The 13960-nt window shown below is 39.6% G+C and overlaps 1 protein-coding gene across 1 annotated transcript in view; it reads left to right on the top strand.

Annotated features, from left to right (window-relative positions):
- FLT4 (fms related receptor tyrosine kinase 4) overlaps window positions 1-13960 on the top strand; it is a 354612-nt gene that overhangs the window by 203512 nt on the left and 137140 nt on the right. The window contains exons 7-9 of the mRNA XM_077474315.1: window positions 7040-7211; window positions 9574-9691; window positions 13689-13864. Of these exons, the coding sequence (XP_077330441.1) occupies window positions 7040-7211; window positions 9574-9691; window positions 13689-13864 (466 nt within the window). The remainder of the gene's footprint in view (window positions 1-7039; window positions 7212-9573; window positions 9692-13688; window positions 13865-13960) is intronic.

Genomic DNA, 13960 nt, shown 5'->3' with positions numbered 1-13960 from the left:
CAAAATTTTTTTTATTTTGGCGCAGGGTTCCCCTTAAAATCCATACCAGGTCTGAAGGGCCTGGTATGCACTGGGGGGGGGGGGGAACCCTACGCCATTTTTTCTTGGTTTTTGAATAGCTGGATTTTTGGAATTCCACTCCATAATATTTTTGAATAATTACATACCATTGCATACATTTGAAAAGATAAAATTATGGAATAAACCAAACTGATGTGCATTCACTAATTATGCTGCAGAGTACAATGTATGTTTTCAGGAGGTGATACCATTGGTGGGATTCAAACCCATAGCTTGAACCTTTTGAAGGCAGCAGGGCATACCACTATACCATGGAGCTGAACACAATCATACATAGAAAATACCATTACTAATGTTTGATTGTTTTCATTGTATAGAATAATGTTTTGCATTTGAGGCATTGATATTATGGTACCAACCATGCTCATGTGCCATTGGCTACTGAGTAGAGATGAGCCGAGCACCCCTGGTTCGGTTGGCACCAGAACTTGCGAACAGGCAATTTGTGCGAACACCGTTAAAGTCTATGGGACACTAACATGAAAAATCAAAAGTGCTCATTTTAAAGTGCAGTGATTTTAGTAATACTTAAAGTGAAATAATAAAAATCGTAATGGAGTGTGGATTGAGTGACCTCAATAGATCCGGCACCTCATCCCTGATACACAATAAAAATGAAATATTCCTTCAAATATCGTGTCCTTAGTATGCCTGTAAAGCATATTTCCCATGTTTAGAACAGTACCGCAGTAAAATGACATTTCTATAGGAAAAAATGTCTTTTAAAACTGCTTGCGGCTGTAATGTATTGTCGGATCCCAGCAATATAGATAAAATATAGATACGAGGCCACTTGGGTCTGGTATGAATATTAAGGGGAACGCTGCATGAAAAAAAATTGCATGGGAATCCCCAAAAATCCATACCAGGCCCTTCATGTCTTGTATGGATATTAAGGGGAACCCTGCACTAAATTTTGAAAAAACAATGGCATGGGGGTCCCCCCAATCCATACTAGACCCTTATCCGAACACGCAACCTGGCAGGCTGCAGGAAAAGAGGGGGGACGAGAGAGAGCCCCCATCTCCTGAACTGTACCAGGCCACATGCCCTCAACATGGGGAGGGTGATTTGGGGTCCCCCCAAAACATCTTGTCCCCACGTTGATGAGGACAAGGGCCTTATCCCCACAACCCTTGCCTGGTGGTTGTGGGGGTCTACAGGTGGGGGGCTTATCGGAATCTGGAAGGGGCCCCCAGATCCCACCCCCTTATGTGAATGCGTATCGGGTACATTGTACCCCCACCCATTCACCCAAAAAAAAGCAGTGAAATGTGGCAATGTACCCAAGACCTTTTCACATAGGATCTGGGGGCTTTCCAGATTCCGATAAGCCCCCCGCCCACAGACCCCCACAACCACTGGGCAAGGGTTGTGGGGATGAGGCCCTTGTACCAACCAACATGGGCATAAGGTGTTTTGGGGGGACCCCCCTCTTTTCCTGTGGCCTGCTAGGTTGCGTGCTCAGATAAAGCCCCATACACACTATCAGATTTTATGCAGATTTTTTCCTTCAAATTTACCAAAACCATATAATATGAGGTCAAACCTTAGGAGTTTCAATTTGTATGCAATCAGGCAGGCCCTTGCACTACATGGTTTTGGTAAATATGAAGACAAAAATCAGCAGAAAATCTGATAGTGTGTATGGGGTGTTAAGCTCTTGTATGATTTTTGGGAGGGACCCCCCATGCCATTTTTTTTACTTTTGGCAGGGGGTCCCCTCCGGGTCCTTATAAGACCCGAAGAGCCTGGTATAGACCTGGGGGGGGGGGGGGGGAATGCAGTTTTTTAGTGTTTTTTTTTTTTTTGGCTGGCATTTTTCTTTTACTTTCAGTGGGGAAGCCACTGACAGCTTATGACTCATTGGTTGTCCTGGCCCCCCAGTTAGCAACCAGCTATATACCATTTTAAAATAAGAACCGCAAAACACATAAAAAATCGCATCACAAATGCAACAGTTGCATTTTTGATGCCGTTCCATTGAGATCTATTACACGCAAATCACATGAAAAAAGTCCCCGACCTTTTCCAAAAACGCACTGGCCGCAAACGGATGGATGAAATACGGACATACTGTCCGCATGTGTGAAAGGGGCCTAAGGGAATTTGATAAGAAACGGCGTCCATGGGATAGCAGCAGGTGAATTACAAAGACTTAGGCTTGATTCACACTTGGCATTTTGCAAATTTTCTCTGCAGAACGTGCTCCATAGGAAACCATGTTAAATGGGCTGTAATGCAAATCTGCAAAATGCAAAAAGCACTAAAAATGCATAGGTGTGAATCCAGCCAAAGGCCCAGTTTGACCTCTCGTTCACACTGACAGCGGGAGGAAATCATGTGAATTCAGCTGAACTTACACGATTTCATTCCTGCATGCCAGTTCCAACTGCATGGGGAATTCCAGAGACTATTAGATTATTTGGAAATAATAAAAAGCACAAAAAATTGTGACTCATTTTAAATTTGCATCAGCAATGGTATTGTTTGTGGTTTGTAAAGATGTGAGTTTTGGTAAAGATTGTTGCGAGATGGAGAGTAACAAGTGAAAGTGACAGAGAAAAATATATTTTACCAAAACATGAAAACATTAGCATTCTTAAAAAGAAAATAAATTAGGTAGAAGCAACAATTTTGCAACGAAAATTTATTTCTGAGAAAGATACATTATATCTCAACATTAAAATGATTTATTTGGGGAAGTTACAATTGCACCAATAGAATCAATGGTTAAAACTTAAATTGGACTATAATAGCGCAGATTTTCACTCCCAAAAAATTCTCTTTAACACAGCGCTCATTGTGGTATTTTCTATAGCGCCCTGTAAAAAAGACATTGGAGCTAAAATGAGAGCTATTTGCCAGCCTGAGCATGCCTAGTTGTACAAAAACAGGGAATGTATCTCTTCTCAGACTTTTAAGCACCTCAATACAGTGCACTTACACCCCCTTCCTGACCAGACCAATTTTCAGCTTTCAGCGCTCTCACAGTTTGAATGACAATTACTCAGTCATGCAACACTGTACCCATATGAAACTTGCGTTCTTTTTTCCACACAAATAGAGCTTTCTTTTAGTGGTATTTAATCACTAGTGTTTTTTTTTTCGTGCTATAAATAAAATAAAATTTTGTGAACAAAAATTGCTTTTTCTTTGTTTCTGTCATACATTTTTGCTAATTAATAATTTTTCTTCATAAATTTTGGCCAAAATTTATGGTGCTACATATCTTTGGTAAAAATAACCCACATTAGTGTATATTATTTGGTCTTTGTGAAAGTTAGAGAGTCTACAAACTATGGTGCCAATCACTGAAAATTAATCACATCTGATCAGGCCTTCAGTACATCAGGTGTATCTCATTTCTTGAGACACTAACAAGTCAGGAAAGTACAAATACCCCCCAAATGACCCCTTTTTAGAAAGTAGACATTCCAAGGTATTAAGTAAGTAGCATGGTAAGTTTTTTTAAGTTGTAATTTTTTCCCACAATTCTTTACAAAATGAAGATTCTTTTTATTATTATTATCTTTTTACAAAATTGTCATATTATCAGGTTATTTCTCACACACAGCATATGCATACAACAAATTACACCCCAAAATACATTCTGATACTCTTCCCGAGTATGGCGATACCACATGTGTGAGACTTTTACACAGCCTGGCCACATACAGAGCACCAACATGGAAGTAGTACCTTCAGGCGTTCTACAAGCAAAAATGACGCATCTCATTTCTCAACCACCTATTACACTTTTGAAGGCTCTGGAGTACCAGGACAATGGAATTTCCCATAAAATTACCCCATTTGGGAAAGCAAACACCCCAACGTATAATCTGTGAGGCATAATGAGTCTTTTGAACGGTTCATTTTTTTCAAAAGTTTTTTGAAAATGTGGAAAAAAATGAAAACGCATTTTTTTTTACACAAAGTTGTCAATTTATAAGATATTTCTAACACATAGCATGTATATAGCAAAAATTACACCCCAAAACACATTTTGCTACTCCTCCCGAGTATGGCGATACCACATGTGTAGGACTTTTACACAGCCTTGTCACATAGAGAGGCCGAACATTGAAGTAGTACCTTCAGGCGTTCTAGGAGCATAAACGACACATCTCATTTCATTCCTACCTATCACACTTTTGAAGATCCTGGAGCACCAGCACAATGGAATTACCCACAAAATGACCCCATTTTGTAAAGCAAACACCCCAACGTATAATCTGTGAGGCATAATGAGTCTTTTGAACGGTTCATTTTTTCCAGAAGTTTTTTGAAAATGTGGAAAAAAAATGAAAACGCATTTTTTTTTACACAAAGTTGTCAATTGATAAGATGTTTTCCCCATGACCCCATTTTGGAAAGCAAATACCCCGACGTATATATTCTATGAGGCATGGGCTGCAAATAGGTACTCGGGTACTCTGATGGGCTGCAGATAGGTACTCTGGAACTCTGATGGGCTGATGACAGGTACTTGAGTACTCTGATGGCCTGGTGATAGGTACTTGGGTACTATGATGGCCTGGTGACAGGTACTTGAGTACTCTGATGGCCTGATGACAGGTATTTGGGTACTCTGATGGCCTGGTGACAGGTACTCGGGTACTCTGATGGCCTGGTGACAGGTACTCGGGTACTCTGAAGGCCTGGTGACAGGTATTTGGGTACTCTGAAGGGTGGTGATAGGTGCTTAGGTACTCATATGGACTGTGACAGGTACTCGGGTGCTCAGATGAACTGTGACAGGTACTCAGATGAACTGTGACAGGTACTCGGGTACTCAGATGGACTGGGACGGGTACTCGGGTACTCTGATGGGCCGTAACAGGTACTCAGGTACTCTGATGGGCCGTGACAGGTACTCGGGTACTCTGATGGGCCGAAACAGGTACTCGGGTACTCTGATGGGCCGTGACAGGTACTCGGGTACTCTGATGGGCCGTGACAAGTACTCAGGTACTCTGATGGGCCGTGACAGGTACTCGGGTACTCTGATGGGCCGAAACAGGTACTCGGGTACTCTGATGGGCCGTGACAGGTACTCGGGTACTCTGATGGGCCGTGACAGGTACTCGGGTACTCAGATGGTCTGTGACAGGTACTCTGGTACTCAGATGGTCTGTGACAGGTACTCGGGTACTCTGATGGACTGTGACATGTACTCGGGTACTCTGATGGACTGTGAGTGACAGGTAATATGAGGGGTGGTGACAGGTCCTCTTTATTGGGGGGCAATCAGTGTGATTGGTGTACACTGTAGGTGGTAACGAGATGTTACCGTAATCTCCTCCTCACACATGATCGGTGTGTGAGGAGGAGAACCCGGTAACATCTCGTTACCGCAGTTTGTTTACATTTTAGTGATCAGCTGAGAAACGATCACAGCCGATCACGTGAGTAAACAGCCAGCCAATGGCTGTTTACCAGCGTCGGTGACGAGCAGTGTTCCCGGGAGCACGCCGCCACCGACGTGCGCGCGCGCCATGCACAGTGGGGGTGTGACCATCTGTGATCGGCCGTGACTTCATCACGGCCAATCACGTGGTAAACAGCCACAGCCAATGGCTGTTCACCCCCTTCGGTGGCGAGTGGTGTCTCCATGACTCGCCCCCACCGAAGAAACAGGGATGTGCGCGCACGATCGCGTGCATTCCCTGTTTAAATGGGAGGACGTCATATGACGCCCTCCTGCCACAATAGGTGCGCCGCCTGGCCGTCATTTGATGGCTGGCGGTCGGGAAGTAGTTAAAGATATTTCAGTGTAGAAATCACGTTTTCACACAGTGTAAAAGCAGATTATCTTGAAATAATATACTGCATATTTCAGTACCATTTAGACAATTATATCATGCTCTAAACATTATTTCCATGTGCACTACTCCAGGTTTTAGCAGAGTAAGGGTTTGGGCACTATTTGGTTTCAGGGAACTATAGTAAATTCAATTTTGGGAGTATTTTTTTTACTAGCTCTATAGTGAATACAGTTTTAGCGCTAATTAGTGCTAATTTCCAGTAATTTGTGCTAATTAGCACTGCAGCGCTATAGTAAATGACCCCCATAATTTTGAACAATTCAGAACCCAAAATGTTCTTGAAGGAAACCTATAATTTTGAGAAATGTGTAGGCTGCCATGGTTGACCTTATTAAAATGTCAGTTGTATAGCAATATCTGACTTCTATACTTTATATATCTCTGACCTGTAATGAGCATGCAACTTGTAAAATTTAAGACGGATTTCCTGAATTGCATAATTGTGTGTTAAAGCTATTGGATCAACATGACAACCAGATAATTAGCAATTTCAGAAGGCAAGGCCAAGAGTAATGTTATTTGTTTTTTCTTTAACCACAGCAAAAAAAAATACCAGTTAATCCTGGCAGAAATCTTGTGAGCTAATAGCTGTCTGTGCTCTCTTCCTGAACTGCAATTTCTCTTGGGTGAAAAAACATTTCCTCAATATTTTATGGAGAAGAATAGATGGAAAGTACTGTCCAAGAGTGACAACACTGATCCTCCACAAATCGGCCATTGTGTGAAACTTGTCACACAGAACAGAAAGTGTGTTACTGGTGGGATTAGAAGGTGAAAATAAAGGAATAAAAGACAAAAAAAAAAAAAAAAAAAGCTCGCACAACCACAATCACATGTATCATACTGCCTTGCCGCAATTGCAGTTTTAGGGGGAAGGGGCAGTGGTCAAGGGGCAATAAAGCCATGGCTCAACCACCTACTCCACCCATGTGAACAGGGCTGTGATATATGAAGCAGAAGGTTTGATCTGAGCTGCCAATGAAAACCTTTATCTCTATAAAACAAGGACAGCTACAGTTTTAGTAGTTACTGTGGACAACCTTTCTTCTTTTTACATGTTTTAAAGTAAACTTAATTTTGATATGCTTTAATCACAAATAAGAAATTAATGCTGCTTGTAATCCTTTCAGATCAATCGCCCTGTAATAGAGCAGTCCGATCGTCGCCCCCAGAATGACCACACAGAAATGTACAGCACTCTTATCCTGCCTGAAGTAACTCAATCAGACCTCGGGAAGTATGTGTGTCATGCAATAAATGAGAATTGGCACCACCAGGAGAGCAACGAGGTCATTGTGCACGGTACAGAATGAATGGGACAGTGAACAGTGCGGGTTATTATGTAGTCGTATTGTAGCTAAATTACTGCAGAAAGAAGCTCCAAGGGATCAAGCTTGGAGAGCATTTAAAAAATGTTTTATGTTATATTTACCCAACATAACAAAAAAAAACATTATCTGGCAGGTAGGCTTCTTCTGCTTTAAAAGTGTCTGCCTTACTTGCCACCAACATTTTTTGAATTTATACAGGCGGAGATTTACTAAAACTGGGGAGTTCAAAATCTGGTGCAGCTGTGCATGGTGGCCAATCAGCTTCTAACTTCAGCTTGTTCAATTAAGCTTTGACAAAAAAACCTGGAAGCTGATTGGGTTCTAAGCAGAGCTGTACCAGATTCTGCTCTCTCCAGTTTTAGTAAATGAACCCCACAGAGTTCATTTGGCATGCCTTTGATGCCATGATAAAGAAATTCCAGTGCACATGTGCTGGAGTTCTGGTATGACCAATCAAGATGGCCAAAGTCACCCAAAATGGAAAAAGACCATGCATCTGTAGATCTGAAGCTTGAGAAGTTTCTGTTTTAGCAACTGTATTATAGGGATTATGAAGATTTTTCTCTAATCCATTTTAGATTTTTTTTTTCTTTGGAAGTTAACCATGCAGGTATTGTTGACTATGGATAGTGAATAAATCAAATGGAGTTGTCTCCAGAAAAGTGATAGAGGGGAAATCTTCCAAGGTGAACGCTGGGGGGCTCAAAGGGTTTCCCTTAATTTTCAGGGATTTCCTTATAGTTCCTGTTTTGGCTACGGGACAGGAAATGAAGGGAAATCTCCCCAGTGGGACATGGATGGCAAAATAAAAATTGAATAAACCTTACTATATCCAAAATTAAGAAAAATTAAGTTTTGCCTATAATTCTACTTTAACCTTTACATCCATTAATTGTCAGTGCAACTCAGTTTATACGGGGCACTAGTGTGATTTTTGTTCTAGAACTCTGTAAATCCAAATTGTTGGCAACTACTTGTGTCTCCACGTGTTTTCAGCTTCTGGATATCTCCAAAATTATTTTACCTTTCTTGGTGATGAAAAGTAGGGACTGCAACATAGAGTCATGTGACATAAACCCCTGTGTGTCCACTACAAGTTCCTCTGGTGTGTTATTTCAGTGATAGGCAAATATTTATTAGGTTAAGATATGTTTAATTTACAAACATTTCCTAACTTAAAATTTGATTAGCATATGTGTTAAATTAGTATGATAATTAGATACACTCATAAATACCCATGGCTCTGTGGAATGGCCAGTGGGACACACTTGGCTGTCTGGAATGTTGACTGCAATGTGTGTGTGGTTGATCTGGTTATTGTCCTAATGTCCTTGGTCTGCTACAGTACACTCGCAATGACTTGTAAAGCAAACATGAATTATTCATTGATAATATCATAATTATTCATTCATAATATTGTACTTTGGCTGACCATACATTTTCTAAACTCTGCACTGAACGCTCAAATAGATAAGGTTCTTGCATCTTGTTAATTAATGTTTTGCTATTGAATTATATACAGTTAGCCACAGGAAGTATGTTATATAGTTATATTATCTGTATACGCTACATTTACATGTATCTATTCATGTACAAAGTACCAGAGAAGATGATGGTGCTATTTATTGAACAACATAATAATTAATCATCATGATAGGTGACTAGTTGTGTCAAGCTTGAGATTTTCTTTTTTCCTAAATCCCAGACAGAATAAAAAATAACAATATTTGTACTATATAATAATTTAATCATTATTAAAGATTATCTTCAAGAAATGTAAAGCAATATTTAAGTTACACATATTTCTATGTAGTTCTTCTTAAGATCTGCTGCTTTAATCGCTTTGTTAGAATCATTGGTCCATGTCGCCAACACAGTTCTGGTCCCTGGCTCCACTTTTGGTACTCAAGAGATCCCCTTAGACGTTCTATTGGTTTAACTGTCTTAATTCAAAAAATACAGAACAGAGTTTTGGCAAAGGATTGTATTGGCAGCAAGTGCTGATTTTATAGTGGGAGATCTTAAGAAGTAAGTATAATTGGCAACTGCACTTCTGCAACTTTATAGTTTCTGAAACTGTATTTTACAGTTTGATAACATATCCAAACCTGAGTTCACTTGCTTAGCACAGTGCTGTCAGTCAGACACTGTAAACATCACTACTAGAAGGAGGATTATAGCGTGATAAGTCCACATTTAGTATACTAAATATATTTAAACTGTGGATTTATCTACTTGTCTTTAGTTCAACCTTAGTCTTTTGTGGGGTGTTTATTTACAGAAAAGTTAGACTTTGATTTCTCACTTGCTGTTTACTTTCTTTTCCTACATAGAAAATCCTTTTATCTCTGTGGAAACAAAGGAGGACACACTCATTGAAGCCACAGCTGGCGACAAGATGGCAAAACTGCCAGTGAAACTCACTGCCTATCCAACTCCAACATTTCAGTGGTATAATCAAAAATTATTTTTATTTACTTCTTTGCCAAAAATATGTCCGCCCACTATTACTGGCTAAAATACAGTATTCTCATTCAAGGGATGTACATTTCTTTAAAAGCTCTCACCCCCATTGTTGTAAACCAGTTTTGAGCATTCTGTAAGGACCAATTGCTTAGTGTTGTCTTTGAAATGAAGGGAGTGTTTGCAGCCTAATAACTAATAATGTAATAACAGTATTCAGTATGTTTACTTTTTTCAAATCTTTATATTGTTCTCCATGTTTGCATTCAGGCTAAACTATCCCAAAAAAAAGGGCTTTGACAAACACTGCTGGGCTATTTGAGATGTTACTTCAACATCTTATAACTAAGCTACTGAACTCGAGCTTAAATTAAAATATTATTTAAATTCCCCACGTCATTTACCTCTAATACACACCTGTTCTACAGAACTGCACTCCAATAAAGTCCTCTGTGAGATCCAGTGCCCCTTCTTTTCCTGGGTGTATGATGCCCAATGTCCACTTCCTGTGAACCTAGACTATCATGGACATGGGTGGAAAGGTTATTTTTACTAACCTTAAATGTCAAAATGTCATGGTCCGAAGCTATATACACATGAATATGTTTTATGAAGAGAAGATTTTTTATTTTACCTACAAATATAATTTCAGTGTTTGTTTAGTTTAGTTGCTTGTATTTGGATTGATAGTACCGTCTTCTTGTATACAGTATTTTGGAGACCAAATTGATGACATTGGCATCCCTAAGTTTCCATGTGCGCTCAGATGTCGCAGTCATTTTGTCTCACATGCCCTAGTGGGCTTCCCATTTATTATATGTTACAGAAAAAGGGACAGAAGAACCGAGGCTCTTCCTAGCCCAGCTGCAAGACAGTTTGGAAGCAAAAAATGACATCTTGGCACAATAGCCCTGAGACATAAATTAATTGAAAAGACAAGGGGTGATTCACGTCTCTGAGACCTACCCAAATTTTAAATATTTGTTTTTACTGGACTAACCCCTTACCTCTTACCATCATCAGTCTGCTTATTTTCATTCACCAGCACAATGTGCTGCACTATATTAATAAATGCCCCTCCTTGGAGAGGCTCCAGCCCACACTTGGGATTCTCAATTCCTGCCTTCACTGACAGCTCCACTCTTCACTGACAATGGGGAACCAGTCAGAGTGATTCCTATAGATATCTATCTATAGATATAGATAGATATCTATATATCTAAATCTATGTATCTATATAGTGTGACGATCCGGGGTGATTAGGTTCAAGTGGTGCATGCACTTTTCCAGAAACGTGCCACTCCAGACTGTGTTTTTAGGGCATGGCAGCCCACTTTTATTTAAAGGAAACAAAAAAGTTCAAACAATAATCTTCCCTCTCAGGGGGTTCCACCATCACTGTATAACCAAACGATAGCCTCCTGGCTTACTCACTGTCAACTTCGTGCTGTTTTGGTAACAGGCTACACCTGTCTGCTTCAAACGTACACACAGACTGCCACATGCAGTCTTAGTCTTGTACACACGGTCGGACATTCCGACAAGAAAATCCGTCGGATTTTGTCTGACGGATTTTGTCCGAAACTTGGGTTGCATACACACGGTCGGACAAAGTTGTCGGAAAATCCGATCATTCAGAACTTGATGACGTTATTTCATTAGGACGGGACTAAGTTCAGGCTAGTAGCCAATAGCTTTGGTCTAGGAATTTGATCTGAGCATGCGTGGCACTTTGTCCGAATGGAATTCTCTACACATGATCAGACAAAGTCCGATCGGATCACGTTGTCGGAAAGTTTTATAGCCCGATGGAGCCCACACACTGTCGGATTATCCGACAACACAGTCCGATCGGACATTTTCCATCGGAATGTCCGACCGTGTGTACAAGGGCTTAGACTCCGAGACCTTCTGTCTCTTTCTCCTGGAGCCGTCTCCTACTGGAACCCTCCTGACCAGATTGCCTGTCTGCTGGGCGGAGCTTTCTCCAAGTCTGAGCACTGACTTCTTTTCCTGGCATGTTTATGAACCCAGTCCACAGGTGTTTAATTTGTATTCCTGCCAAAATCAGGCATATACTGCTTATATGTACCTGTGAGATGGGGTCGCATCTCCACAATAGTTATAGATATCTATATCTATATAGATATAGATATCTATATAGATATATATATGTTATTATGTTAGGTATGACAAAATAAGCCGACAGAAACTTGAAGGTGATGGTATTCATCTGTTTAGTACTTTAATTATCAGATATTTCAGTAAAAACAAAAATAATGAATTATGGAAAACATAGAAAAATATTAAATTGTGTATTTAATTTAACAGCATACCATTTAGAAGACTTATATGTCTTTACAATATATATACTTACAGTCAATTAAACATGAGTGCTCTCCTCCAGCAGATTCCACTCTGCTCCATAATACAAAATGCCAAAAACCAGCGTTGCACTCCAAGATGTTTAATTAGGAAAAGTTATTTTCCACACATTATGGTACATAAGAGCCTATTTGAGGAAGAGAATTTTGGGCATTCCTGCCCTTCATCCCTTCATCTTAATGCTTCTAAATTTGGCTTGGGCTTCTAGGCATTAATGAACTCAGGTCACAAAAGGGTTAAAGCTGCAGTTCAATGCACAACCCTTTGCTGTAGTTTTACTCAGTAGATGTGCTGTTTGATGTACTTTGTTTTGCTGACATAACATTTGAGCTAAATAGCTACAATTTTTTTTTTTTTGCATTATAGATATTATTTTGCTGTCTATTCTTTCTATATGTTAAAGGGAAACTCCTAAACTATATTATTGCATGGCATATACAGTAGTTACACAAATGATTTTTAACTTAACATTTAAAGAAAGAAAAATTACCTTTCCATCTCAATCAGTGGAGGCTGTGATTTTCTAAAAATGTTCAGAAATGTCACTTCCTTACAGCATGGGTAACCTGGAGGTGATCTATAGACCCTTGTGTACATAATACTATCAGGGATTTCACTTCCTTGTTTAATTGGCACAATGATTTCCCAGAAGACTGAGATACAAATAACATTTCAGACATTCTCTGCAGTAGTTTCATAATAGGTGAAAATAGGTGAAAAATGATGCAGACACTGCAGCTTACAATATTGAGATTGCTCAGATTGTTATAATGAAGGCATGCTCTCCTATTCAGAAACAGGGGGATTTATTTACTGAAACTGGAGAGTGCAAAATCTCATGCAGCTCTGCATATAAACCAACAAGCTTCTATTTATTTTTGTCAAAGCTTAATTGAACAAGCAGTGGTTAGAAGCTGGCTACCATACACAGCTGAACCCGATTTTGCACGCTCCAGTTTTAGTAAATCAACCCCAGTATGACAAAGGACATGGGAAACAAACATCAGTTTCTTTAGAACAGAGAACTTGCAAAAAAGTTTGATTTTACCAGGGATTGTTTTTCTAGTACTTTAAATTAATTTCAGGCAAGGTGCAGTACTTAAAGTAGAGCAAGTCATAACCACCAATAAGTAAAAAAAAAAAAAAAAAAAAAAAAAAAGACGAAGATTAAACAAAATAAACCACATACACATAATTGAATAGATAAATAAACACCCTCTAAATCAAGAAGAATACAGGAGCAGATTTCTTTCATTTCAGCAGCCCAAAACTTTGGTGGTAAAATTGGTCATTTTGTGGCAAAATCTATTTAACCTGAATTACTGTGCTCATACCCAGCTGCAATATATCACTTCATGCCTGTGCCTTTATACCATTTTATGGAGAAAATACCAGGGTCTTTTTGAGCATTTAATGATCGCCTATTCCTTGGAACAAGGAGTTTGACTAATGCTATTATTATATTGACTTATTTACTTCTTAGTTTAGGTAGATTTGAAATCAGCTGGCAAGTAAATGGAAATTGACCAAAAGCCAAGTTGTAAACGTTTGTAAAATATGCTGAGCACAATAGGAATTTTACCTCCATTTCCTTTTACAGGTTTAAAGATGGGAAGCCAATAACATCTAGCAGCACTTACGGAAAGTATGGCCAGTCTCTTCGCTTTTTGCAGATCAGGGAAGTGGTAGAACAGGATGCTGGAAGTTACACTTTGGTGCTGAAGAATAAGCAGGCTGAATTAATGGAGCAGGTCACTTTACAATTTGCAGTGAATGGTAAGTGGATGGTCAAACAAAGAAAACATCTTAAACCCTATGAACAGTTTTAAGCCAAGTACAACTTTTCTTAGGTTGGGAAGAAATGTTCAACTT

The sequence above is a fragment of the Lithobates pipiens genome, unplaced genomic scaffold (genome assembly GCF_037356315.1).
Source record: "Lithobates pipiens isolate NorthernLeopardFrog02 unplaced genomic scaffold, aLitPip1_a1.2 Scaffold_8, whole genome shotgun sequence".
In the NCBI taxonomy this organism is placed as follows: Eukaryota; Metazoa; Chordata; class Amphibia; order Anura; family Ranidae; genus Lithobates; species Lithobates pipiens.
The sequence above is the reverse complement of the archived record's forward strand: the minus strand, read 5'-3'. Positions and strand labels throughout refer to the sequence as shown.